The sequence below is a fragment of the Canis lupus genome, chromosome 38 (assembly GCF_011100685.1).
Source record: "Canis lupus familiaris isolate Mischka breed German Shepherd chromosome 38, alternate assembly UU_Cfam_GSD_1.0, whole genome shotgun sequence".
NCBI lineage: Eukaryota > Metazoa > Chordata > Mammalia > Carnivora > Canidae > Canis > Canis lupus.
The window spans coordinates 23,079,076-23,103,738 of record NC_049259.1 but is presented as its reverse complement, the minus strand read 5'-3'; the positions used below and the strand labels follow the sequence as shown (position 1 = coordinate 23,103,738).

The window sequence follows — 24,663 nt, the reverse complement described above, 5'->3', positions numbered from 1 at the left end:
GTACAGCTCCTCCCTGGACCAGCCCTGCAGCCCACAGGGAGCCGGTCATCGGGGTGCTTCCAGGAGGCGAGGCTAATCCTAAAGGCACGAGGAACGTGATGGGGAGCAGCTGGGGGGGCTGGGGGCAGACTGGCCCAGATGGGCGCTCCACCGGGCAGGCCGGTCGGCCGCACGAGCCCGGCCGCGCACACAGCCAAGGCGGCCCCCAGAGGGCCGAGCGAGCGAATGAAGGACGGAGCGTTCGGGGGACACAGGAGGTTTCTACCACAGGCAGCAGGGGCCGCGGGGTCAGCGAGGGGGCGGCCGGCCTGGGTGAGGGGCGGGCCTGGGGTGTGCCGGGGGCACGGCGGGTGTCTGTGCTGCGGCCCCGGCCTGCGGGGCCCGAGAGGGCGGAGGGTGGGTCCGGGTGCTGATGCGCCCCCTGCACAGGTGCCGACGCCGTCGCGGGTGGGAGCCCGGCAGGAGCCCGGCCTCTGCAGCCCCAGCCCCTCCTGAGAGCACAGCTCCAGCCCCCGGCCCGGAAATGCCCCTGAGCTAGGCCCGAACCGGGAGCAGGTGCGCCACAGGTGGAGCATTTTGGGGCCCCCAAAAGGCCGGGGAGCGCGAGCACCCTGCATCCCCTGCCGCCGAGCATCACACCGCCCGTGGCCCAGGCCCCCGTAGCCCACTTGGCTCACACCTCAGCACCCCCACGCTCCCTGGGCCACAGCCCCCCAGGAAAGCTGGGCTGTTCCTTAAAGAAGTAGAATAAATTTATTCTGTAACTAAAATGTCTTGGTGAGCGGCAGCCACGGACACCCCGAGCCTGGGCAGGTCCTGTGCCCCGCAGGTGGGCGCCCCTGGGGACACGCAGCACCCCTCAGCTCACGGAGGCAGGTGGCAGGATGTTGGCTTTGCGCTCAGCCTCGATGCAGTACTTCTCGGGAAGGCCGGTGGCTCTGCGGGGGGATCGCGGGGCAGGAGTGACAGGGGCAGCAGGGCGCCGGCCTCGGGTGGGTTCACACGACCTGGGGACAGCATCCCCACCCCCGGTCCCACAGTCCATCCCCCAAACACATTCCCCTGTGGGCCTAGCACCCTAGCACCCTGCCTTGGCATTCCCAGACAGCCGGGCAGCCGGGCCCCCGAGCCTTCCGCCGCAACCCCCTCAGGGGGAACGGCCCGTTCGAGCTCCAGTCCGGAGAAAGGGCCCTCCCAGAGCACCTGTCAGCGCCCCGAGCCCCTGCCCCCCACGCACCCCGCCCTCGGGCCCGGGGACAGCAGGCAGGCACACCTGAGCTCTTCGATCTTTTTCTTCTTGATGTCATCGATGCGCTCACGCCGCTTCTGGGCCTCCTCTTGGAGGCGCCGGCCCTCCTCGAAGGTGGCGATGCGGTCCTGCACCTGCTTCTGCTGGTTCTCACGCACCTGGCGCCGCAGCTCGTTGGCGTGCCGCAGGCGCCCGGTGGCCTTCCTCTCCTCCTCCAGCCGCTCCTTCTCAATCTGCTCTCTCTGCGCCCTGGAGGAGGGACGGGGTTGCTGAATGGCCTGGGCGGGGCGGCCAGCGGGGAGAGGCCCGGGAGCCTGCTGGGGGGCTTCAGAGACCCCGGTCCTGCACACTCCCCCCACCTTCTGCGGCTCCGAGCTCAGCCTCAGCCAGGCCCCGCACCCGGAGCATGGGTCCCCACGCTTGCTTTAATGCTCTTCAGGCGCTGTTTAGAAATTCTTAGGGGCCCCTGGGGAGCTCAGTGGTGGAGCATCTGCCTTTGGCCCAGGGCGTGACCTCGGGGTCCCGGGATCGAGTCCCACATTGGGCTCCCTGCATGGAGCCTGCTTCTCCCTCTGCCTGGGTCTCTGTCTCTCTGTGTGTCTCTCATGAATAAATAAAATATTTTTTAAAAAAGAAATTCTTACTCCTTTTCAAACAAGGGATCCCACATTCTCATGAGTTCACCAGGCCCCACAAATTACATAGCTGGCCTGTACTCGGGGTTTCACCCGCTGGAAGCCATGACCCCAACTCTTCTCCTGTAACGATGCACCGCTCCAGGCCCCTAGCCTGTCCTGAGACATCCCTCGTTCTCTCTCTCCCTCCCTTCCTTCCTTCTTTCCCACGAACAATAATAATGGCAACAACGCAACCGCAGAGGGGATGCTTGGCAGCGAGCAGGGCTGGCGTCGGGGATGCTAGCTCTCCTACTTGCGGACGGGTCGGGGGCAGGAGCTGGTGCCCGTGTCGCTCAGCGCTCCTAATGCGCCCGCTCTGCAAATTCCTTGTAGGAGCCTCTTCCCAAGGGGATTTTCGTGGGCCCCAATATCCCGGGGAAAGCAGTCAAGGTGGGCCAGACAGGCTCCAAAAAACCCCAAATAAAATGTATTCACATCTTGGGGGAAACGCTCGCTGAGCTGGGCCACTCTGAGCTATCGTCTTAGCTCTTTCTCGGCGTAACCAACATATGGAGGCATCTCGGGCGCGGATTCCTCGCCTGCTCCTCTGCCCTGAGGGCGCTGGTACCCCAAGCCAAGCTCCCCAAAGCTCTGTCACCTACTCATTTCCCTCTGGCCAGCCCTCTCCCCAGACCCAAGAAACCACATCCGCTCGACTCTCAGTAACCCCTGTGCACCTCCAGGGGCCCCTAGTCCGTCAGGAGACCCCCGCCGACGTCCCCTCCCGTCTCCATTGAGACTCCAAACCCTGCTGCTCAGGCACCTCCGTGATAGCTGAAGCTTCACCCTTCGCCTTGCCCTTATCTTTTCCTATGTAGAGAACGGTGCTTGTTGTTTCCCACCAGGGTGGAAGTGGGTGGAAGTGGGTGGAAGCAGGTGGAAACGGGTGGAGGCGGGTGGAAGCGGGAGCCCACATGTGTCACTCGGGGGCCTCTGGGCTGGCAGGCAGCGGGAAATCTGCATGGGGAAGAGCCTGAGCCCTTCACGGGGCTGGGGCCGTGACCTCGGGGCCGCCTTAGGACCTGGGAGCCTCCAGGCCCCGCTGCTGCCTGGGGCCTCACCCCGCCCCGCTCCAGGGCATCTGTGGAGGTGGAGCCTGGGTCCAGGGCTTAGGAGAGCTGGGGAGGGGAGGCGGGGGAGGGGAGCAGGGGCTGCTTAGCCCTCGGGCCCAGGGCCCACGGCAGGCCTCCCTCCAGAAGCAGGAAGCAAGTACAGAGGCCATCCCATCGGGGAGGCCGTGCTTTAGAAGTAGGCAAAGCTGGATTGCTGGCCAGGCAGAGACGCTCCTGGCGCTTGAAGACACCCACCCTGGTGGTCACGTGGCCCCGGAGACACCAGGTCTAGATGCTAACCCAGAGCATCAGGAGAAGCTGATCGCGCTGGTCGCGCTTTGCTGAGTGGCTAGGCGCAGGCTCCAGGCAAACGAAGCAACGGAGGGACAAATGGGTCAGCGGAAGAGCAGGACCCCAGTCTCTGTCCACTCCTGTGCATGAGGTCCTGCTGATGGCAACACGGATGTCCGAGGGCACGGAGGCCGGAGAGAGCAGACACCGGAAGGCAGGCTGGTGCCCGGCGGCGGAATCCGCGGGGCCCTTAAGGAAGCTGCCTCCTGCAGCAGGTTTCCAGAGACCGAGGCGCGACCCTCGAGGGCAGGGAAAGCCACTGAGCCGATGGGCGCCGCAGCTAGTGGGGACGGGCCGGGGGCCCCCAGAGGGGCCAGATGGGCACTTGACTGACGCCTTCAATCCTCCAGGATAAATAATCCCAGTAAGACCCAACTCCTTAGACAAGTCCAGGTGCTATTTTCCAAACCCCTGCTCAGACACCTCTTGGCTCTGAATCCCCGTGTGTGAACACTTCAGCTCCGTCCATCGAGGAGGAAGGACTGCGCTGTCCCCGGCAAGACAATCGCACGTCCGTCCGTGCACGGGCCAGCGAGCCCCTCGGCGCGCCGTGCGGGCCGCCCCTGCCACAGCACGAGGAAAGGGAGCCAAGGGGCTCAGCCCCACCTACCGAAGAATCCTCTCGAACTCATCCCGGTCCCGTTGCACCTGAACGGCCAGAGCATGCTCCTTGAGAGCCACCTGCTCCAGCCGGCTTTTGCGCAGCTTGGCCTCTGTCTCCACCTTCTTCTGCGCGTTTTCCTTTTCCTTTCTGCGCCACTCCCTGTCTGCAACCTCCTGGTTGCGCTTGGCCCGCAAGGCATCCTGGGAAAGGAGAAGGTGGGGAGCCCCGTGAGGCTGTAAACCGACCTGGGCGCCCACCAGGCCGCGGACGCGAGGAGAGCCGCGAATCTCTGGCAAGGTTCTTGCCGGAAAGGGCACGTGGAGCCTTGGACAACTTTGTGTTTGGAAGATACCCTGCAGCTTCTCAGCTTGACCTCCCTCACCACCGACCCCAAGTCTTGCCCTAACCCTCCCAACACCTCCAGGAGGTCCTGCGGTCGCCTTGCATTTTAAAAACTGCTAATGATGGGGCCTCAGTGGATGAGCATCTGCCTTCGGCTCAGGGCGTGACCCCAGGGTCCTGGGATCCAGTCCCGCATCGCGCTCCCCGCAGGGAACCTGCTTCTCCCTCTGCCTGTGTCTCTCCTTCTTTCTCTGTGTCTCTCATGAATAAATAAATAAAATATTCTTAAAAAATTTTAAAAAATGATAAAAACTGCTAATGCTGGAGACGCCACATTTCAGTGATTAGTTAAGGTCGAAAGCTCTTTACATAGCAGCCAAAACCTTCCCCTCAGACCTTGGGCACATACACGCTGCCCCGTCCTCGCAGCCGTGGCACAGGAGGCAGCACCCCCTGCACCCCCAGACCACTCAAGCCTAGGTAAGCTGCACCCCTGCCTTTCGGGTCGGTTTGCAGGCTGTCAGGGTGGTTAAGGGGGCCGGGGAGGCCCCGGGAAGCCGAGACCAGGTAGGTACCTGCTCCGCCTGGTAGTCCTGGGCCTTCTCCTGCATGGCCCTCAGACGGGCGATCTCCTTCTCTTTCTCCCTCCGTATTCGCTCCTGCTCAGCCTCAAACTCGGCTTCTCGAGCCTGCCGGGGACAGAAGGTCTTGTAGCTCCCGTTGCCCCAGCCTCGCAGAGGAGCAAAGTCCCTGGCGTGGTCTATCCGGTATGTCCCCCTGTATCGCTCCCTGACTCTTTTCAAGGTCAGGGCAAAATACCTAGCGATGCATGAATAAAGCCAAGTGGCGTTACCAACGGCTTTGTCCTTGAAGATCGCTGCCTCCTGCATGATCCCAGAGGGCCCCTATCACGTGTCGTGAGACGGGTGTTATAGGTGTGGGAGCTGCCATTCACGCACGTCAAGAGTCCGGCCCACGATCGCATAGCCAGTCAACTACCAAAGAGGACCTGAACGCCAGCGTCCCAGGCCCGGCCTTCACGCCCCTCCCACCGCAGTGCAGACCACGTCTAAGTCGCAAGGCCCCTGGGCCGCGGTTCTGCAAGGAGCCACTGTGGCACCTGCCTGTCTTGTAAAGTGCGGCAGGTGGAAGTTGTCTCATTAGCCCCCGGGCAGGTGGCCCAGCGCCTCTGGGCCGTCCCCCTGCGGTCGGCAGCCATCAGTTAGCTCCCCTTACCACCTCTCTGAGCGACAGGACGTACCCCTAAGATCTTCCCAAAGCCGGCCTCCCAACCACCGCTCTTGGTCGTCATGAGACTAACGGCTTGAGTTGGGTGGAAGCGTGATCCCCCATCCAGAAGGACCCGTGGCCGCCCTTCTCCCTGCGCAGGCTTCCGTGCCGCCCGGCGAGCTGCCTGCTTGCGAGCTGCGCACAGGCGGCCGTGTGGCCAAGCCGGCCTGGGTTCCACGGCGCCCTGGATGGCGGGGCAGGGAGGTCTGGAGGCTCCCAGCACCCACCCCTGCCCGTGGCTCTGACGAGGCAAGAACAGAGACCACGGTGGGGTCAGAGATGGACTCGGGGTGTACGTGGTCCCTGCGGCGGGCTGTGGCCGTGCCCAAGCCCGAGCCCCTCTGCGGTTGGAGCCCTTTCCCGGCTCCCCTTCCTCATCACGCCTGGCTCTGCACAAGGTGCCAGGTGTCCCCCGACAGCTGCTCGCAGCTCCCTGTCTCCTCAGCACCTCATGGACCGTGAGCACCACGGCCAGCAGAGCTGCTCCCCGGCTCCTACACGTGGCTCGTTACCACCGCCATCGCCCGTCCAGGGAAACCGTAACTGAGCTCCGCGCACTCCACAGTCCCTTCGGCCCAGTTTCAAACTGGACGCAGGGTGAAGCGTGTAGGACACCTGGAGTCGGGTTGACCAAGTGTCGTGCCAGCGCGGGGAGACCACACGGAAAGCACTTGGCACAGGGCCCTTGCACAGTCTAAGCACCCAACCAACGACAGTTGCGTGATCCCGACTGGACACCAACCGCCCTGGTCCTGTCTTGCCTTCTTGCTCTGTCGCCTGCGTGTCTCACCCAGAAAGCCAAAGCCAAGACCCAAGCTGTGGTCTGCTGTTGGAGTGGCCCGTCATCCCCGCAACGGAGAAGTACGCCGCGTTCTCTGTCACCAGGGAGCCTCGGGATTCACGGGGGAGGCGGGAGAACCAACACGTGAGGGACCCAATGATGCTCGTGCCACCTTCAGCCCTTCCCACCCCTTTGAATCCCGCGTTCACTCCATCTAGACTGGGCTGCGAAGCTTTTCTTGCCCTCCCGTCCTCGCTGACCCCAATCACCCGCCACTCAGCCTGGCTGCTGAGTAAGTCCGCGGGGCGTCTCCCTGTCGCCCTGTGCCCCACGCTGTGCTCCCGGCTTCCCCGGCGACAGCAGCGAACAGAAAAGCCCTACGTTCAGAGTCTAGCACCCAGTACAGGACTCCCGATCTGGGAATTTCCACAAAAAGTTTATGGAGCTGGTGCCCCATGATTCCCGGGGGCGTCATTACGCAAAGCTGTGAGGAATCCGCAAAACTGTACTTTCCCGAGAGTTTCCACTTCCCTCCCGGCCTGCAGCTGACCCTCATCCAGCTTCTAATCAAAGGTGTTAACGAGGAGTAATGCCCTAATTTGGGTGTCTGCTAGGAACCAGCGGACTGGCCAAGATGAGGAGGAGGAGGGGCATGAATTGGGGAACGCTCGCGTGGCTTGCCGAGCCCCTGGATCTCAGCCTCCCTCTCCCCTGACTCGGGTGCCGTTCGTGGCCCCGAGTCCCGGGCCTCAGAAACCTACCATCTTCTTCTTGGTGAACTCCATGACCATCTGGTCCGCCAGCTTCTCCTGGGCCAGCAGCTCTGCCTTCTGCTTCTGGTTCTCGTCATTAATGCGCTTGATCTCCGCTTGCATCTGCAGTTTCTGCTGCTGCCTTTGCTCCATGTCCTGCCGTCGGAGGGAAGACAGCCTCTGAGTCCAAGGGGCCCAGACCAAGAGACCTGCCGACGCCGTCTGCGGCCCGCTCCCCGCCCCCCCCAGCCCCGCAGCTCTCTCAGGCGCCACCAGTGACCCCTCGCAGCCAAATGGCCGGGTCTGCACCCACTTGCCATGGTGCAGACGAGCTCTCGGGGAAGTGGAGGCCCTGAAAATTCCGACCGGTGTCTCCACGTGTCACGCCAAGTCCTGCCCCTTGTTCCTGGTCTTTCCTCCTGCCTCCAATTTCTTTCCTTAGCCAAGCCCTAGCTTCTAGTCTCTGGTCAACAGCGATGATTTGAAATAATAAAGTATTGCCCTACTTGAGTATTTTCTACTCTCTGGCCACGTTATATAGCCCATCTCCGAAACCCAAATATGTCCCCAAAGCCTGAAAGGTAGAACCTGTTATCTGCCTCATGGAGATGGAGACACTGAGGCCCCGACTTGTCGTGTCGTGACGGCCCAAGGCCATCCAGCTAACAAACCAGAGCCGCAATTTTGAAACCTGGTCTTTCTAAGTTAAAGCTCCAATCCTCTCTGGAAGGTCACCCCTCAACGTCCAGTCCTCTCGTCCTCTCTGAGTCCCCTCTGCACTCAGGACGGTGCCACACCTCCTGGGGTTTGGTTGTGCGCGGCCTTGTGGGTCCTCATTCCTTCCTGTGTGCTTATCCGGCCCCCGTGTCACACTCCCCGTCCTCCCTGCCAACGTGAAGCCCAATGAGAGGAAAACAGCAAATGCTCAACAAACAGGGAAGGGGCGAGGGGACCAGAGTGAGTGGCCTGTGAGAAAAGGTGAGAACAAAAATGGTAGACGGGGAAAGACGATGCATGACGGAGGTCAGGGTACCGGTGTGGCAAGATCCCTTCTAAGGAAGGAGCCTGAGCCTTTCGAAGCCCCTGCAAGCACACCCGAGCTTGCACATTCTCAGGTCACAGCTGAATGTCGTGCAGCCGGCCTACCCATCCACCCCCACCCCCCCACCCCCCCCCCCACCCCCCCACCCCCCCCCCCCGCCAATCGCCGCCGCAGGCCTCCGAATTCTTGTAGCCATCAAGTCCCCCCCCCCCCCCCCCCCCACACACACACACACACACACACACGCTGCTTCCAGCTCCGTCCACTTCCCAAAGGCTCCGCCCCCCCTGGACTTCCAGCCCGTCCTCAGCCCTCAGCCCAGCTTCTGCCCTGACTTGTCCAAGGCAACCGGGCCGGCTCTCCCGGAGCTTGACTCACTTGACTCACAGCCATGATTCAGGGCTGGGGAGAGGGAGCTGACTGCCCCCCCACCCCGGGGCCTGCGGGCTGTGGGCCTGCCTGCGTGTCACGGCTGCGGCACCGCCTCACTCTCCCCTGCCTACCTCTTCACTCACCCCACCTTTCCCACCTGGCCCGCAGACTCTCCCCTCTGCTTCCCCTTCCCCCGTCTTCCTTTCCTTTCTACCTGCTTCCCCCCCCCCCCCCGCCCCGCCCGGTGCCTGCAGATCTAGGCCTGCCGTGCTTGCCCCTGCTTGGTTTCAGGCCACTGACCAGCGCACCTGCGGACCCCTGGTCTACAACATAGACACAGCCGCATATTGCCTGGCTGACTTCTTCGCCTATTTACTTGCTTTTCAGCGTGTTGGTTTTGGTGGTTCACTTAATTTCCACCTCCCCGAGGTGATGGGGCAGGTCTGAGCTGGGGGGACACAGGTTCCCACCTTAAAGTCGACTGATAACAACACTTCCTGGAACCTTGGGAAGTGCCCATCCAGACAGCCACAGAACGACGGCGCACACCGTGTCACGGTGCTGACACATGGACACCTGGGACTGTGTCAGCAAGCCACCAAGTCCCCCTCCTACAATCTAGGTGTCCCAGTCTTCCCTCCCCGCCCCTTCCCCGCATGCTGAGCCCAGACCTCCCCTTCCTGGCTCTTTCCCTTGCTCTCTGGCGTCTTGGCCCTCGGGCCCCCTCCATGAGCAATCCACGAGGCTACCTGCCCCCCCCCCCGGCCCTTCCTGACTCTCCAGGTGCTCTTCCTCTCCCTCCTCCTCACTCCTGGCTCCTCGAAGGGCCCTCAACACCGTGTAACTATGAGGCTGTCCCTGGACCCTCAAGGCACCCCCGCCCCCCATCACCACCATCCAATCACTAGGAGATGACACTCATGGACCAACTTAATTGTCCATTAAGTCCGTTAATGGGGGGAGGGGAGAAAACTCCAACAGTACAAGCCCCACGAGGAAATAACTTGACAGGTCAGAATGGGGGACACTCAAGTCAAGTGGCCTGGGGGCCTCAGCACCCCCCACCCCGTGCCAAAAAATGCAATAAGGGAGGGAGGAAGGAGAGAACTCTTCTGGGTCAAAGCAGACGAAGGAGGCTTACGTGATTGCAAGGCAGGGACGTGGAATGGACCCCGCGTAGGAGAAAAAAGACGACTGAAAACGCATTTTTTGGAACAATTGGGGAAATCTGGCTGTGGATGAAGTGTTAAACGATGTGACTGGAGTCTGTTTTTTATGAGGGGATGTGATAACAGTACTGATGCCTGGGAAGAGGAGGCCTCTGCTCTGCAGAGACGGGGGCCAAAGCCCCTAGAAGCAACGTGTCTGGATATCGGCAACTCGCTGCCGCGTGTGTATGTGCCCCTCAAAGGGACGAGCCACGAAGGCGCGTCACAGTCATGGAATGTGAGGGAGGCACGGCTGGGGGAGACGCAAGTTTTTCAGCTTGGCTGCGGGTATAAACATTCTCAAAGGTAAAAAAAAAAAAAAAACCACGCTCAGGGAGGCAGAGAGAATAAATGCCCCAAAGGCTCCTGGTGCAGAGGGGCCCGTGGGCCTCGCAACAGACCCGGGCAGGCAAACAGAGGCTCCTTTGCATCTGCTTAGCTTAGCTCGGGCGGGAAGGCCATCATTTCTTTTGCAACGGGTACGTCTGTTCATTTTATTTAGACATAATGGGGGGGAAATGGTTTGGCTCCTCCACACAGCTAACCACGCTGAGGGAACAGCAGGGAGCCCGGGCCTAGCACACGCTGCTGTCCGTCTGCCGAGTGCGTCCCACCCCTCGGTGACTGCGGGAAGGCTACCGAGCACCCCCGCGGGTACGTGTGCAAGGCACAAGCTTGCGTTTGCCCTCTGCGTCCGCGTCCGCGGGTGTGCTGGCCTCAGACCCCAAGTCCCCAGGTCGGGGCAGAGCTGGGGGTGGGGGGACAGCATCTGTCCACATCCCTGCTCGGTCCCCAGTAGGCACCGTGGCCAAATGAACGTTCGACACCGTGATAGAGGCTGATGGCGACTGTGCTGCGAAACCATCACGTGCCTGACGGGAAAGCGGTCCACCCCCGGCACCCCCAAATCTTGGAGAGCTGGGTCGCCGCTGCTGATGGAATTTGGCTTTGTCTGTCTGGCCTGTTACCCTTAGATCCTCCTCCTGGAGCTGCTCCATGTACTCAAGCATCTGCTCCTTCTCCTGCTCCCGCTGCTCGGCAAGCAGCGACCGCTCCTCCTGGTTCTTTTCCATCTGCTCCACAATGTGCCGTCTTCCTCTAGGACGAAGGGGAGCGAAGGGCTTAGACACCCACGTCCACGTGCCTCTGCCCCCACCTCCACCCAAATAACCCCCAAGACTGGAGGCGTCCCGGGGACAAAGTTGACCAGCGCCCCGCAAACAGCGCTCCCCTTCGTGAGCCCAAAGTCCTTCTCGAGGGGCGTGAGCGGGCCGTCCTCTCTCTCTTCGAAGCGCCCCACCTTGAAATTTCCCTTCTTCATTCATTTGCCCAGGAGTGCGCCCCACACATGCACTGCTCCTCTGCCTTGCCGTGTGTAAAGAGCTTCCGACATCCCACGACCTCCCAAGCCCTCCCGGAACAGTCACGGGGACCTAACGTCCTCTGCCAGCTTCACGGGGTTGGAAAGCCCAGGGGCATCGGCTGGTGCCGTGTCCCGCATCCCACCCCCACTTCCTCGCCGTGTGGCTCAGGCCCTGTCCCGCCTGCCACGGCTCCCGCAGCGCAGGTGCACGGGCTGGCGCTGAGCAGGCCTCTCGGCTCAGCGATGCCCCAGGTCGACAGTAAAGAGCAGAGAACCGGAGTCTACAATCAGCAATGCTGGTGACTCCCCGTGTGTGGTCGGGATGACTGCAAACTTAGAAGCATCCAGACCCCATGACGGATGAGTAAAGGCTACGGGAATGAGAGAAGGCACGGGTCAGGGCGAGATCGAGAGGGGAGTCCCGTCCAGGTGGAGCCCTTGAATGGCTTCCTGACTCCAGATGAAATACTCGGGAGGAATGAGCAAAGGAGTCCGGGAGCAGGGCTGGGGCTCCGTGTAAGGACCAGCTCAGAGCCTTCGGGCGGCCTAACAAGACAGAGATTTTTCTTTAATTGGAGCTGTTTATGCAGAAGATGAAGAGTCACTTAGCCATTAAATTCACATTTACAGGGAGCCGACCGCGGCCTGCCGGGAGCCTCCTGGAGGTGCAGAGATGACTGGCTCGGGGCGGCGGCATCGGAGGGGGACAGCGTAACGCACACTAAGCAGTGGGTGTTCGGGCCCCGGGACACTGTGATTCGGTAATTCACCTGATCCGGTAAATTTACTTGTCCTTTTCCGCAAAAGGACAGGGACTGACTTTATCACCTTAACGCGTGTGAAGCACCTGCCGCGGGCCGACTGCAGTGGGGGCGCGGGAGCTGGAGGAAGCCCAATGAAACCCTGGAACCCATCAGAAACCCTGCCCCATGGGCACACGTGCCAATCCCCCCAGCCACGTGGAGAGCCCGCTCCTCAGCGTCCTCCGGGGAGGGCCAGGGAGCCGCCATCCGTCCTGCCAGAGGCCAAGCCCCGCGTGGCGGGCGCGGACGGGAGCTGCCAACCTGCTGCTTTCCAGGGGAGGTGACAGCAAAGCCACAGGCTAAAAGAAGAGAAAGTGTCTTCCAGGGGGAAAAGGAAAGAGGAGAATATTCAAAGCGGAAGGAACAACAAAAGCGCAGTCTGGGTGCTGGGGGCCCCCGGGGTGGGGGGGACGCCGCGGGGAGGGCGGGGTGGGGGGACGTGAGGCTGCGCAGCCGGACTGTGAAGCACCCGTGACCGTGCAGGGAGCAGCCTCGCGATCGTGAGGCCCTGCAGTTCTCCAGGCGACGTCTCCGTGAGGCCGGCCGGCCCTGGGGACCCGTGGGAATGACCGCAGGGAGATGCCAAAACCAGCTCCTTACCGGATTCTTTCCTCCCTCCTCTTCCTGTCCAGGTCCTCCTGCCTTTGAACCGATTTCTGTCGCTCCACCTCCATCATCTGATCCAGCCGCTTCTCCTCCGCATCCAGTTCTCTTTGAATCAGCTGCTTCTCCAGGATTTGGGCATCCCGGATGGCGTGGCACTTGGCGTTGAGGATGATCTGGGGGGGGGACAGGGTGGCACCAGCTGTAGGCACGAGGGTAGGGAGGGACGCACCATGGGGCGCGGGAGTTGGGGAGAGCAGGGTACCACACGCGCACGGCCACACGCAGGCCACGCTAACTCCTCCTGGGCTCCCGCCACACGCCGCTCTGTGCAAGGAGAAGCCACAGTAGCCCCTCTCGGGGTACCGGGTCTTCATGTTTGGGGGTCATGGGTCACTCTTGGAGAATGCGAGGGAAGCCCCGGGCTCCGTCCTCAGGATGCACCTACATACATACACATGGAATTTCCAGAAAACTTGAGAGGTTCAAGGTCCCCCTTAGGGACCCACGAGCCCCAAGATTAGACCCTGCGTTCTACTCCTCAGGGAGACTAAAGCACTCATGCACAGGCCACGCCACTAGACTTTTAGGCTGGAAGAGCCCGACATGACACACCAGGGGACGGCCAGCCCCGAGCAAGCTCTGGAAAGCAAAAGGAGGCACAGGCCTGTCTGCCTGGGAGACAAGGTGGGGGTCGGCGGGGTTCACTTGCTTGGGAAGGGAAACACACGCAAATGAGAAACAAACCGGGCCCCCGACTAGACCTCAGGCTCTGGGCTACGGGAAGCACCTTGGCGGGCATCCGGGCGGCTGCGACTGAGCCACCAGGACAGAAGGGCAGGCAGGGCCACGCTGCCGTCACCCTGCGCGGTGGCCTCACCGCTATCCTTGGACACGGGAGGTGAGGCCCAGGGAGGGTGAATGACCGGCAGGCGGCGAGGCCAGTCCCCAGTCCCACCGGGACCTCAGCCCCTCACCTGCCCCCCCCACGAGGGCATCCTGCCCCTAGGACGCGGGGGGGGGGGGGGGGGGCGAGGCCGAGCTCCAAGGAGGGAGCCCCAAGGGTACCTTGCTCAGGTCCTTGAGCTCCTCCTCCTGCTCCAGGCGCAGGCTGTTGGCCCTCTGCAGGAGGCTCTGGGCCCTCTCCCTGGCCACCTCCTCCAGGTCGCTGAGCTTCTTGTTGTTCCTCCACACCATTTCCTTCTGCTTCATGACCTTCTTGCGGGCGGTCACCGCATCCTAGGGGACAGTGTCCTGGGTGCTGCCGGGCCACCAAGGCCACCTGCTGCGACCCCAATGTGCCTTCACCCACCAGCTGGGAGAACCAGAGTTTCTTGGCCGGCTCCCTGCTGCTCCCACGCCCCCCTGCGCCATGTCTGGTGTCCACGCAGGCCTAGACACACACCCCCCTCCCAGAGCTCCCCTCCCCCTGCGGAACCAGGGCGGGCGGGCAGCTACCACGATAGCCTCCTTCTCCTTCCTTAAGGCCTGCTCCCGGGCCTCGTGCTCTTCCCTGGTCAGGACGTGGGACGCCCATTTGATGCGTGCAAACTCCTCGGGGCTCATGATGAGGGACTCTCCGGAGGGATCCTTGGTGGGCACGCTGCGGGGGGATGCACCATCAGTGGGGAGCAGCGGGGAAGCCCTCGGCCCTGCGCTGCAGCTGGGGCTCTGCCCTCCTCCCCCCTTCACCATGGCCAGCGCCCCACAGTGCCACCCTGCCGGCAGGAGACGTCACCCGCGGCACCGCAGGCCCACCCGGGAGGAGGGGCCCCGGCCAAGGGACCGGCCACACGGAGATATCCTAAAGACTTCTGCTGATGGGTCCAGCGCGGAGGTCACCTTCCCTGCGCCACCATCAGAAACCCTGCCCCATGGGCACACGTGCCAATCCCCCCAGCCACGTGGAGAGCCCGCTCCTCAGAGGCCCCCCACCCTGCTCTCACGGCCTGTGTGCAGGACCCCCCCCCATGCAGACTGTTGGCTGCCCAGCCCCGGCGCCCTGCTGCGCCCAGAGGGAGAGCCCAAACCAGCGTGGCAAACGGTACTTTACAAAGTGGGGGACCCCTGGGTGGCTCCGTGCTTGAGCATCTGCCTTCGGCTCGAGGCCCGGGATCGAGTCCTGCATTGGGTTCCCCGCAGGGAGCCTGCTTCTCCCTCTGCCTGTGTCTCTGCCTCTCTCCGTGGCTCTCATGAATAAATAAATAAATAAAATCTTTAAAAAAATAAATAAGAGCTTATTCCTCAAGGATGACATAAAGAGGGCAAGGGGGACGCCAGACAAGGTTGAGACGGATGCTGTGAGAAACCTAAGCATCCCTGTCCTGTCCGGCTGGCCCGGAGAGAAGCTTTGAACCCTAAATATTAATTAAAATCTCTGATCAACAACAGTCAGAGGCATGGCTGCGGACCTCTCCTCCGAGCCGCCCAGCGCATTCAACAAACCAAGAGCTAATTATACTGATTACAAACAACTGGCAGGCACAGAGGATGGAGGCAGGAGCAGCAGGGGCCGGAATCACGCTGCTTCTGGGTGAGGCCGTTTAACAGGGACACGGCAGCCAGACGCAGATGGTCTGAGGCAGGAAGTGAAACCTCATCTCATAAAACGCGTGTGTGCGTGTGTGTGTGCGCGTGTGTGCGCGTGTTGTGGGGGTGGGGGCTGGGCCGTCCGGGAGGAGGCCTGAGTGAGTGGACCCAGGGCTGGGCCTGGGAGCCTGGGAGCCAGAGCCACCAGGACTCACCTGCTTGAGACAGCAGGACTAGCCACCCCCCAAGGAATCCACCCTTCCTCCCTGCCCTCTTTCTTCACTTCCCTCCTTCCTCCCTCCCTCCCTTCCTCCCTTCCCCCCTTCCCTTCCCCCTTTTCCCTTCCCTCTTTCCTTCCTTTCTTCCTTCCTTCCTCCCTCCCTTCCTCCCTCCCTTCCTCCCTCCCTCCTTCCTTCCCCCCACAAGTGGCTGTGGGACACAGCCGGCCAGGCCATTTGCTGCTGGGGCTAAGTGGACCGCGCTCCTGGAGCTGTGTCCCTGCCACGCTGCCCCAGCCCGATGACACAGACATCAGAAGGTCCGGAGCTGGGAGGACAGTTCCCGCTGCTGAGCTAACCCTAACCGACGGGGCGCAAGGGGGCAGCTCCAGCCAAGAAGCCCAGCTGAGTCAATCCCAAAGGAACCCAAGAGCCCAGGAATTTCCTCCCGTGGCCTGAGAGTGACTATTAGCATCCGGTCCGCTTCCCTTACTGCAGATTCCTGCTGCAGCCAGGAGTTGGCTCATTTGGACCATTGCCCTTCACCAGGAGTGCGAAGGGCGGCTCAGAGAGGACTACCAAGCAGGGACCCTCTGGCAGTGTGGGGGGCCCCCTTGCAGCCCCGACTCGGGGAACAGGAAGAAGTCGAGGATCCAAGAATGGAGACAAGAGGGGCAGAAACAGGAGAGGCCAAGACAGCAAGGAAGGAGAGCGAGGACGCGAACAGCAGCGATGAAAAGGATGGAAGTGGGGCCGAACCATGAGGATGAGACCAGAGAGCACACATCGGGGCAGAAGTGCAGGCAGGGACGCGAGGCCAGGGTGCTGCGCCTGGGCACTCACATGAGCTCCCGGACCAGGTCCCGGGTGATGAGCTGGATGGTCTCCGGCTTGTGCTCCAAGCCCAGGGCAGTGAGACTCTTCCGGATGGCATGCTTATCTCGGAGGAGCACGATGGGACTGTCACTCTGGGCCGGAGGCTGCAGGGTCAGGAAGGACAGCTTAGAAGCTGGTCAATCCCCACTTCTTCAAGGGTAGCCCCCCCTTCCCTCCACCCTTCCAGGGGCACAGAAGGCTGGCCCGGGGCCCAGGCCGCGGGACTGCCGAGAGTTGCGGGGGCACTGAGAAAGCTACACCATGCTCTGCCTTTGAACGCGGCTGCGTGAGTTCAACAGAGACCAGCTCCTCTAGAAACAAGGCTCCTCCGTGCCTTCTGCAAATACCCTGGATGGATGGATGGATGGATGGATGGATGGATGGATGGACGGATGGATAGATGACAGATGGATGGATGGATGGATGGATGGATGGATGGATAGACAGATGGATGGATGGATGGATGGACGGATGGATAGATGACAGATGGATGGATGGATGGATAGACGGATGGATGGATGGATGGACGGATGGACGGATGGACGGATGGACGGATGGACGGATGGATGGATGGATGAATGGATGGATAGACGGATGGATGGATGGATGGATGGATGGATGGATGGATGGATGGATAGACGGATTGATGGATGGATGGATGGATGGATGAATGGATGGATAGACGGATGGATGGATGGATGGATGGATGGATGGATGGATGGATGGATAGACGGATTGATGGATGGATGGACGGATGGATAGATAGACGGATGGATGGATGGATGGATGGATAGATAGATGGATAGATGGATGGATGGATGGATGGATGGATGGATGGATGGATAGATGGATGGATGGATGGATGGATGGATGGACAGATGGAGGAATGGACAGAGGGACGGATCGATGGATGGATGGATGGATGGATGGATGGATGGATGGATGGATGGACAGATGGCTGGATGGATGGATGGATGGATGGGTGGATGGGGATGGCTAGTGTGTGTCCATTCCTGACCTAAAACCATCAGGAATGAACATCTGGGGTCTCTGGGGTCTCCTCTCTCCATGACTTAGGAAGGAAGAAATCATGATCTCCCTTGGGCCACACCGCGGTGTCAGATAATACAATTTGTTACAGACTCATCCAATCTGTGATATTCAGGATTTTTAATCCTTCCTTATGATTAACTTACTTTGGTCCACCCCCCGACCCCCCCCCCCCAAAATCATACAGAGGAGGTTAGAGACCTGCCTTTACATGGAAGGTGGTGTGGAAGTCCTGGAGTCAGAGCTAGCGGTCATGCATATTAAATGCACGATTTTTTTTCCCCAAAATGTTCCAACCGTGAAGTAGTCAAATAATAAGAAAATGAAACCACTTGTTTCAGGAAAACATTGAACACAGGAGAGAATATGATTTGTTGTGGAGGCAGCGACCGTGACCCCGGGTGGAAGCAGGGGGAGGCCTTGGCAGCGGACATCCCTTGGTCCCGGAGCTCACTCGGCTCGATGGTCCCCAGCGTGCTACTGCCACCTGGCGTCCATCTGCTTCCATGGGGGGGGCGCGACTCAGGCGTGACACAGGCCACTTCTGCCCCCTGCTGCCGGCTCAGAGACTCCAGATGCCCCCCCACCCCAGCAATAGGGCCAAAGACTCGGGCAGGAACAGGGGCATCTCCGCCTGCCCCTGGGGCTGGAGACCTCGGCCATCTCCCGACCTTCATCTCTGTCCCTGGAAGACACTCCACGGGCCCAAACAAAACCTGTCCATAAGTGACAGTGCATTCCCTCGGTTCTGTCCCTGTGGGTAGGAAACCTGCAGCAGATGGGGTCACCAGATGGAGAAAGGAGCCATCTTGAACCCTCTGGGAAGTCCTGTTTGTTTGTTTAAGATTTATTTATTTACGAGAGAGAGAGGGAGAGAGAGAGACGGGCGACTGGAGTGAGGGCCGAGGCATTGGGAGAGGGAGACGGGATCCCCAAGCAGACGGGATCCCCAAGCAGACCCGCCAGGCGGAGCTGGAGGAGGGAGGAGGTGGGCTCGATCTCACAACCCTGAGATCACACCGGAGCCCAAACCAGGAGTTGGACGCTCAGCCGACCCAACACCCAGGTGCCCCTGGAAAGTCCTCTTGGGCTCAGGGCGAGGACAGGGAGGAGCACACACGTCCGCTCGGCTCCTGCCGCCTGCCCGCCTCAGAGGGGTGCACCCAGCGCTCCCACGGCTTCTGGCGTCTTTCCCGTCCCCCCCTTTGTCCCTCTGTCTCTCGCTGTGCTCTCTCCACGTCCCCTTCCCGTTCTGTCCTTGTCTCCCTACCTTCTGCACCTGCCGTGTGATGGAACATTTCGGGGCGTGCTCTAGCTAGCCCCCCTTCTCTGCCCGGAATATGCTGTCGGCCTCCCAGTGGGGACAACACTGCCCGTGAAGACCTGCTGGGGGTTCCCAAAGCCAACGCACCCCGGAGGACCTGTGGTTTGCTCCGATGCTGCGCTTGGACGGAGGGTCGTCCACGAGCTCGGTTGGCAGCCCTCAAACGTTTTCATCCTGGGGCACCCACTGGGCAGCCATCTGCTCCCTGCAGCAGAGCCCCCCTCGATGCTACCACAGATTTTAAATGAAGGTTGCAGGGGTGGAGAGAGCCAGGCACCCCTGTTCACCTGGGCCCCACTGGGTGGGTCCAGCTGCTCGGTCTCCCTCAGAGAGCCACCCGGGAGAGGGGACGGCCTGCCCCGTGCTAGCGTCACCCTGAGCGACTCCAGCCTGGGTCACTGCCTCCAGGGCCCGGCTCTCGGGGTGGGGGGTGCTGGCGAGCATTACCTTGGCACCTCCAAAGAGGCTCTCATCCACCTCGGAGCTCACGGCTTTGGTCCGATAGCGAGTCCGGTTCCTCGACCTGTTGGAAGTGGTGGAGGAGGAGCTCAGGACGCCCGTGGTGCTTAGCGGCTGCAGGGAGAGGCAGAAAGTTCGGGCCATCAGCACTGAGTTGTCTTCTAGGTGCACACCGTCCAGCCCGTGCTGGGGAGAAGCGGGTGGGCGTGTGGGACAGCCACGGACGGAAAGCACCGTAAGCCTGCAACGTAGGAGACGTAGGAGACGTGCCGCAGATGCAGGGGGTCCTCGGGTCGGAGCCAGCACACCAGCTCAGGGAGGAGGAGCATCTCCTCGTCCCAGGGCTGAAGGAGGCCAGGCCATCATGCACGGGACAGAGGGAGGCGATGGCAAGAGGATGATGCCTTGTCCTCTTGGTCCCAGTTTCCCAACACGACACTCTCTTGTGAGGCCATCGGCGCTGCCTCCCCAGCAAAGGAGCATCCTCTGCACCCCAGGCCTCTCAGCCTCAGCTCTGAGCCGCCTTTCACTACCAACACGACAACCTGACCTCCTTCGTGTCTCCACGAGCTCTCAAGGTTACGGCAGGGACCAGAGGACCCTGGGGATGGAAAACCACCTTCCCGCTGCTTGACACACTGCGGGCGCCCAGTAAAGGTCAGTGGGTGGAGGGTGAGTGATGGCCCCCGCTATCAGAAAACTGCTTCACGGGGTCCACTGTGTGCCTTCCACTCCTGGGACCCCTAAAGCAGGCGCCCGACAGCTTTGAACCAACCAGTGTCTTCCTATATCTGGAGAATTCCTCACCCAAGGAGTTGACGTAAGGCCCAAGGCTGGCTACACACACTAGGAACAGCAGCCACGCGCCTTCTGAGCCCGGGCAAAGGGCCTCGGCTTCACCATCAGAGGCCCTGAGCCAGAGGCCGAGAGGCAGCGGTGCCAGCCATACCCAGCGTCTGGGGCCGTGCTGATAAGGCCGCCGCACCCCACAGAGCTGCCAGCGCTGGGCCTGCAGCGGTGCATCAGGGGTCCCTGCCAGGCCAGGTCTGCCTTGTGGTTTTGGCTCTGGTTGCAGCTTCGGGGCTTCTGAGCACAGTTTCCCAGCCGGGGGGCGGGGGGGGGGCTCTCCACAATCCCCTCGGGACCTGCCCCCCTCCCCCATCCTTAAATTACAGTTCCAGCTCCGTCACCTGCAACTGAGCACACCGGAACCACCTCCGTTCCCCCAACCCAGCTCAGTCCCGAGACAAGGCTGTCTCCAGGATGTGGCTCCTGCGAGGACTTCGGAGCAGCTCCAGCTGCTGATCCAAATCTCCCTCCGGGAGAGCCAACCTGCCCCACAGGTTCTCTAAGCTGGGATATCTCGGCGGCATGAGCTACACACTTGGGGTCTCCCAAGCCTGGGAATCAGCAGCCGCCAAGGGAACAGGGGAGAGAGGGAGATGGACCCGGTCGCTTCAGGCCACTAACCCCTGGATGCTATGTTCTGCTTTGTTTTGTTAAGATTTTGTTTATTTATTCATGAGACACAGAGAGAGAAAGAGAAGCAGGCAGAGGGAGAAGCAGGCTCCACGCGGGGAGCCCGACACGGGACTGGATCTCAGGACCCCGGGGTCACGCCCTGGGCCCAAGCAGGTGCTCAACCATGAGCCCCCCCCGGGTGTCCCTGGGCGGCGCGTTCTGAAAGCTCTCTGGGATCTGCCCTGCCCGACCAGACGCCCCGGCACCTGTTGCACCTGCACCAGGTTTTCCCGCAAAATCAGGAGATTATCCCCCAGGTGAGCGCTGCTGTGTGTGTGGTTCCCCTCACTCCTGGCCCCGCCAGCAAGAGGCTTACGGTGGGAGCCTCCCCGTAGGGCCTCGGGCAGCCCCGATACAGCCGAGCAGGAAAGCTGGGGTTTATTAAAAGGTAAATATAGCAGCCCCGAGGACGCCTAATAACAGGCTCTGAAGGCTGTTCTGTAGTTACTGGTGAGCAACTGCTCCCCTTTCCACCAAAAATAGAATAAGACGAAATGAATAGAACCTTCCGCAGGTGGGACTGAGGGAAAGCATCGGGAGGGAAAAGGCAGGAAGACCCTGGATCAGCAGGCAGGTGTGAATTCTGCAGGGAAGGAAGCACACAGCTGTGATGCCCGCACACAGTGGGAGCTCAGCGTGCATTTGCTGAAGAATGAATAAGAGAAACCAAGCGCGAGGGCCACTTCCCCGAAGGAGCCCGACTCCAGGCCACTCCCCAACTCCACATTTTCCAAATCACTGTGGCAAATAACACAGCGAGAGGGCTTTGGGATACAGATGGGAAGGATTATTGTGGTTGTGCATGTGTTCTCCTGCTTCTTTCCAAGCGCTCCTGCCGCTTTTCCCTTCGCTCAGGTGTCCACTGGGCCCACGGGCTCCTGCAGGGCTGAGACCCAGTCGCCTCTCTCCTGCACCCTCGTACCCAGGTCCAGGGGAAGTCACTCAGGAGATACTGTACCGCCTGAGCCTAGAAGTCAGAACAGAGGAAGGAAAAGAGATGACCACAGAGAAGTGGCCACCAGGCAGGGCAGAGGGAAACACCAAGCTCTCTAGGGTTGGGTGGCTGAGAAGCCTCGCCGGGGGAAATGCTGACTCTGAAGCCACAAGCCACGCACCGTGGCTAGGAGGGCCGCTCTTGCCAAGAGTAACTACGGAGATTAGGGAGGTCACTGTGTAAAAGCACTAGAAAAAATGAAGAACCAAGCAGAAATGGAAAGTTAGATCCCTCTAGGCCAGAGACGGTAGCCAAACGCTCCTTTCAGGAAGTGAAGGGCCGGTTTTACTTCTGGCGTGTGACCCAACAAACATGCCCACCAGGGTGGGCAGCGCCTGGCCACCAGCCTGCCTAGTCCCACTGGGGAAGATGAGGACGGGGGATGGATAAAGATGCCAGCCCGGCTTTGATATTTTCATCTTGCTGACCTAGCTGACTCCCTCTCTTCAAATACCATCCCACCCCAGGACCGCAGGAATTTGGCCACTGCTAGGAATTTGGGGAAAGATCAGCTGGTCAAGGGGATGAGTTTCACTCTGTCATCGATAGAGGACAATCTCCATAATACCCTAAGTTTTGAAGAAAGCAGATTAGAAGAAACAGGTAAGTGCTCCTGCGAAAAAGTTTGTTTGGAGGGTACGCACCCCGAGTGCCTATTAAATGAATGTCCGCCAAAAAAAAGGTTGAACAGAAATGCGGGGTGAGCATTATCTTAAGATGGTTCCCCTAGTGAATAATTTCCTGCAGTTGAGTAGGTAATTATTCGTGTAGGTAACACACTGTATTTATTTGAAAACAAAACTGGGCCGCGGGCCTGCAGCCTGACTCTGGACACGGAAGAGGGCAGCGCTTACACACCGCAGCTCTGGGCGCCCCGGATCCAGTGCATGCAGCTCAAATCCGGTGAGACCGAGCTGCCACTGGGTCGGCGCAGACAGCGACGGACTTTCCCTGGCGTGACCGTAACACCTGTCCACTGAACAAAGAAGACCTTTCCCGTCCTTTCCTGGACGTCCTCTCCCTGCTGCGATCCAGTTCCCATTTTGCATACGGTCACCGCGGGCTGGCAAATGCAGGCCTCCAGCTCTTTCCCTGTCTGTGGACTTTGGCTGCCAAGAAGGTGAGGATGCCCGTGCACCAGGCACCTGCCTTCTACCGCGTGATCCACTCAGGGCACACTCCTTTCCTCAAATGGGAGACAAGGTTGGCCATGGGGTGCCGCCATCCAGAGGTGGCTTCCTAGTGAGCTCCCACCCCTCCTTCTGGAGGACTGTGTTATTCAGTGTTTTTGTAAGAGTCCTGGAAATCTGCTTCACCCTGAGCCCCTGACTCCCCACCGCCACCAGCACCTCCCCCCACTCCTCCAAACACTCTTAAAAGCTAGTGAGCAGCAACACACACACATACACACACGCATCCTGCCAAAGGGCCGAGATCTCTAACTTGGCCCACTGGCCTCTCAAAGGTGCCCGCAGGCCCAGTCCTGTCCAAGGGCTCTCAGGGGGCCTCGGTCAGCAGGCCGACACCTGCCCCGAGTGGACCTTCCACGGGGAATCCCATCTGAGTACCCACAAGCCTAGCCTAAGTGCAATTCACTGATTAATTTGCACTTCAAAAGAGCACCTGGGTGGCTCAGTCAATTGGGCATCCGCCTTCAGCTCAGCACCTCCTAGGGTCCTGGGATTGAGTCCAGCATCAGGTGGGCTCCCCACTCTGAGGGGAGTCTGCTTCTCCCTCTGTTCCTCACCCCACTCATGCTCTCTCGCTCTCAAATAAATAAATACAATATTTTTTAAAAATAATCTGCACTGGAAAATATGAATTTTTAAACAGGAGAGAAAGGAACTAACAGTTACCATGTGTCCTTAGATGCCAGCTGTGATGCCAGCTGTGACGCCAGGCACGATGCTAGGCCCCCACAGACAGACAGCCTGACTTACACGAAGCACTGCGGAGAGCCCGGATTAACTGTGCACCATTAAATGGAGCAGTGAAAGGGGATCCCAACTGCAAGAGCGTAGGGAGTCCTCGGGAATTGGGAGCTGCTCTTTGTTGGGGACTTGTTTGTGTCATAATTAACAAAGCTCTCCTGAAATCCCTGCTCAGGAGGATTCTGAACCCCTAGGAATGCAGCATGACCCATGGGCACGCGACGTGTCCACAGAACAGTCAAGGCACCGCCTTGGCCCTCTGGTGTGCCCCGGAAAATCTAAAGTTACTTCCAACACCCCAAGGCTCCAAGGCCTACCCTGGGTCCCTCCCTTATGCCTCAGGGGCCAACGGTCCTCCCTGGGACCCAGACACTTCACAGCTCCTCCCAGGCCGGGGCGCTTGTCGAGGACCCTCGCCACTGCACCGTGCTTCCCACCCCGGGGACCCCAGGCCCGCAGGAGCGGAGCAGACCCAATGCCTCCTCCTCCCCGCAGTCTTTCAAACCTGGTACCGACCTGCCCATTCATTCACTCACAAGGACTTGAGTACCTCCTGAGCGAGCCAAGACCTGCCAACAGAGGAGCGCTAGGTGACCCCTGCACTGGCGCTGGCTGCGGCACCGGGCAGGTCCTAGAACCCCGCGTGGGGCCTCCCCACCGGCGGCTGTCCCGCATCCCAGCAGCCCCAGCCCTGGGGGCCCCCGCCCGACGGACGGGGAGAGACGGTCCCGCTCCCGCGACCCCACGTTCTCAGGCCCTACAGACCGCACCCCGAGTCCTCCCGTGGACCCTCCTCGGGACTTCCCTTGCTCCTCCTAGGCGTGTCCTCCTCGCTCCGGGGCCTCGCTGACCCCAGGCGCTGACCCACCTCTCCCTCCCCAGCTGCCCAGCTCCCCGCTCAGAGCCCCAGCCCAGATCCGCTCCCGGCTCGTCCCGGGACCTCACCATCTCCGCGCCTCGCCGCCTCTGCAGCCCCCACGCCGCCCTGGCGCTGGATGTTGATGCGTTACCATAGCAACGAGAGCGCGCCGGCCCGGCCCCGCCCCCCGCCCTGGCCCCGCCCCCGGGTCCCTCGGACGCACCCGGCCCCGCCCCCAGCCTGGCCCCGCCCCTCGGGTCCCGCGGAAGCACCCGGCCCCGCCCCCTGCCCTGGCCCCGCCTCCCCGGGTCCCTCGGACGCAACCGGCCCCGCCCCAGCTGGCCCCGCCCCCCGGGTCCCGCGGCTGCAGCCGGCCCCGCCCCAGCCCCTGCCCCCCCCCGGTCCCTCGGACG

General features: G+C 61.0%; 1 protein-coding gene across 2 annotated transcripts; it reads right to left on the bottom strand.

Moving 5' to 3' along the window:
* Window positions 1-734: 734 nt before the first annotated feature.
* CFAP45 (cilia and flagella associated protein 45) lies at window positions 735-24,397 on the bottom strand. 2 transcript variants are annotated; one of them, XM_038586381.1, is made up of 12 exons: window positions 24,337-24,397; window positions 18,934-19,059; window positions 16,080-16,216; window positions 13,948-14,092; window positions 13,558-13,728; window positions 12,487-12,665; window positions 10,689-10,818; window positions 7,108-7,254; window positions 4,851-4,964; window positions 3,940-4,133; window positions 1,274-1,498; window positions 735-938 (listed from the first exon to the last, which is right to left on the bottom strand). In XM_038586381.1, the coding sequence occupies exons 1-12, from the start codon at window positions 24,337-24,339 to the stop codon at window positions 860-862; spliced, it is 1,650 nt and encodes a 549-aa protein (XP_038442309.1). In that variant the 5' UTR covers window positions 24,340-24,397; the 3' UTR covers window positions 735-859. The 2 variants fall into 2 exon arrangements, with proteins under 2 accessions (XP_038442309.1, XP_038442308.1); XM_038586380.1 differs by lacking the exon at window positions 24,337-24,397 and adding an exon at window positions 23,908-23,960.
* Window positions 24,398-24,663: the final 266 nt, after the last annotated feature.

Excerpts from the sequence above, each read along its gene's own strand:
- CFAP45 (XM_038586380.1), bottom strand. Across the intron at positions 14,093-16,079 it reads GACCTGGTCCGGGAGCTCAT|CGTGCCCACCAAGGATCCCT; the intron begins GTGAGTGCCCAG and ends ATCCCCCCGCAG. Across the intron at positions 12,666-13,557 it reads AGCTCAAGGACCTGAGCAAG|ATCATCCTCAACGCCAAGTG; the intron begins GTACCCTTGGGG and ends TCCCCCCCCCAG.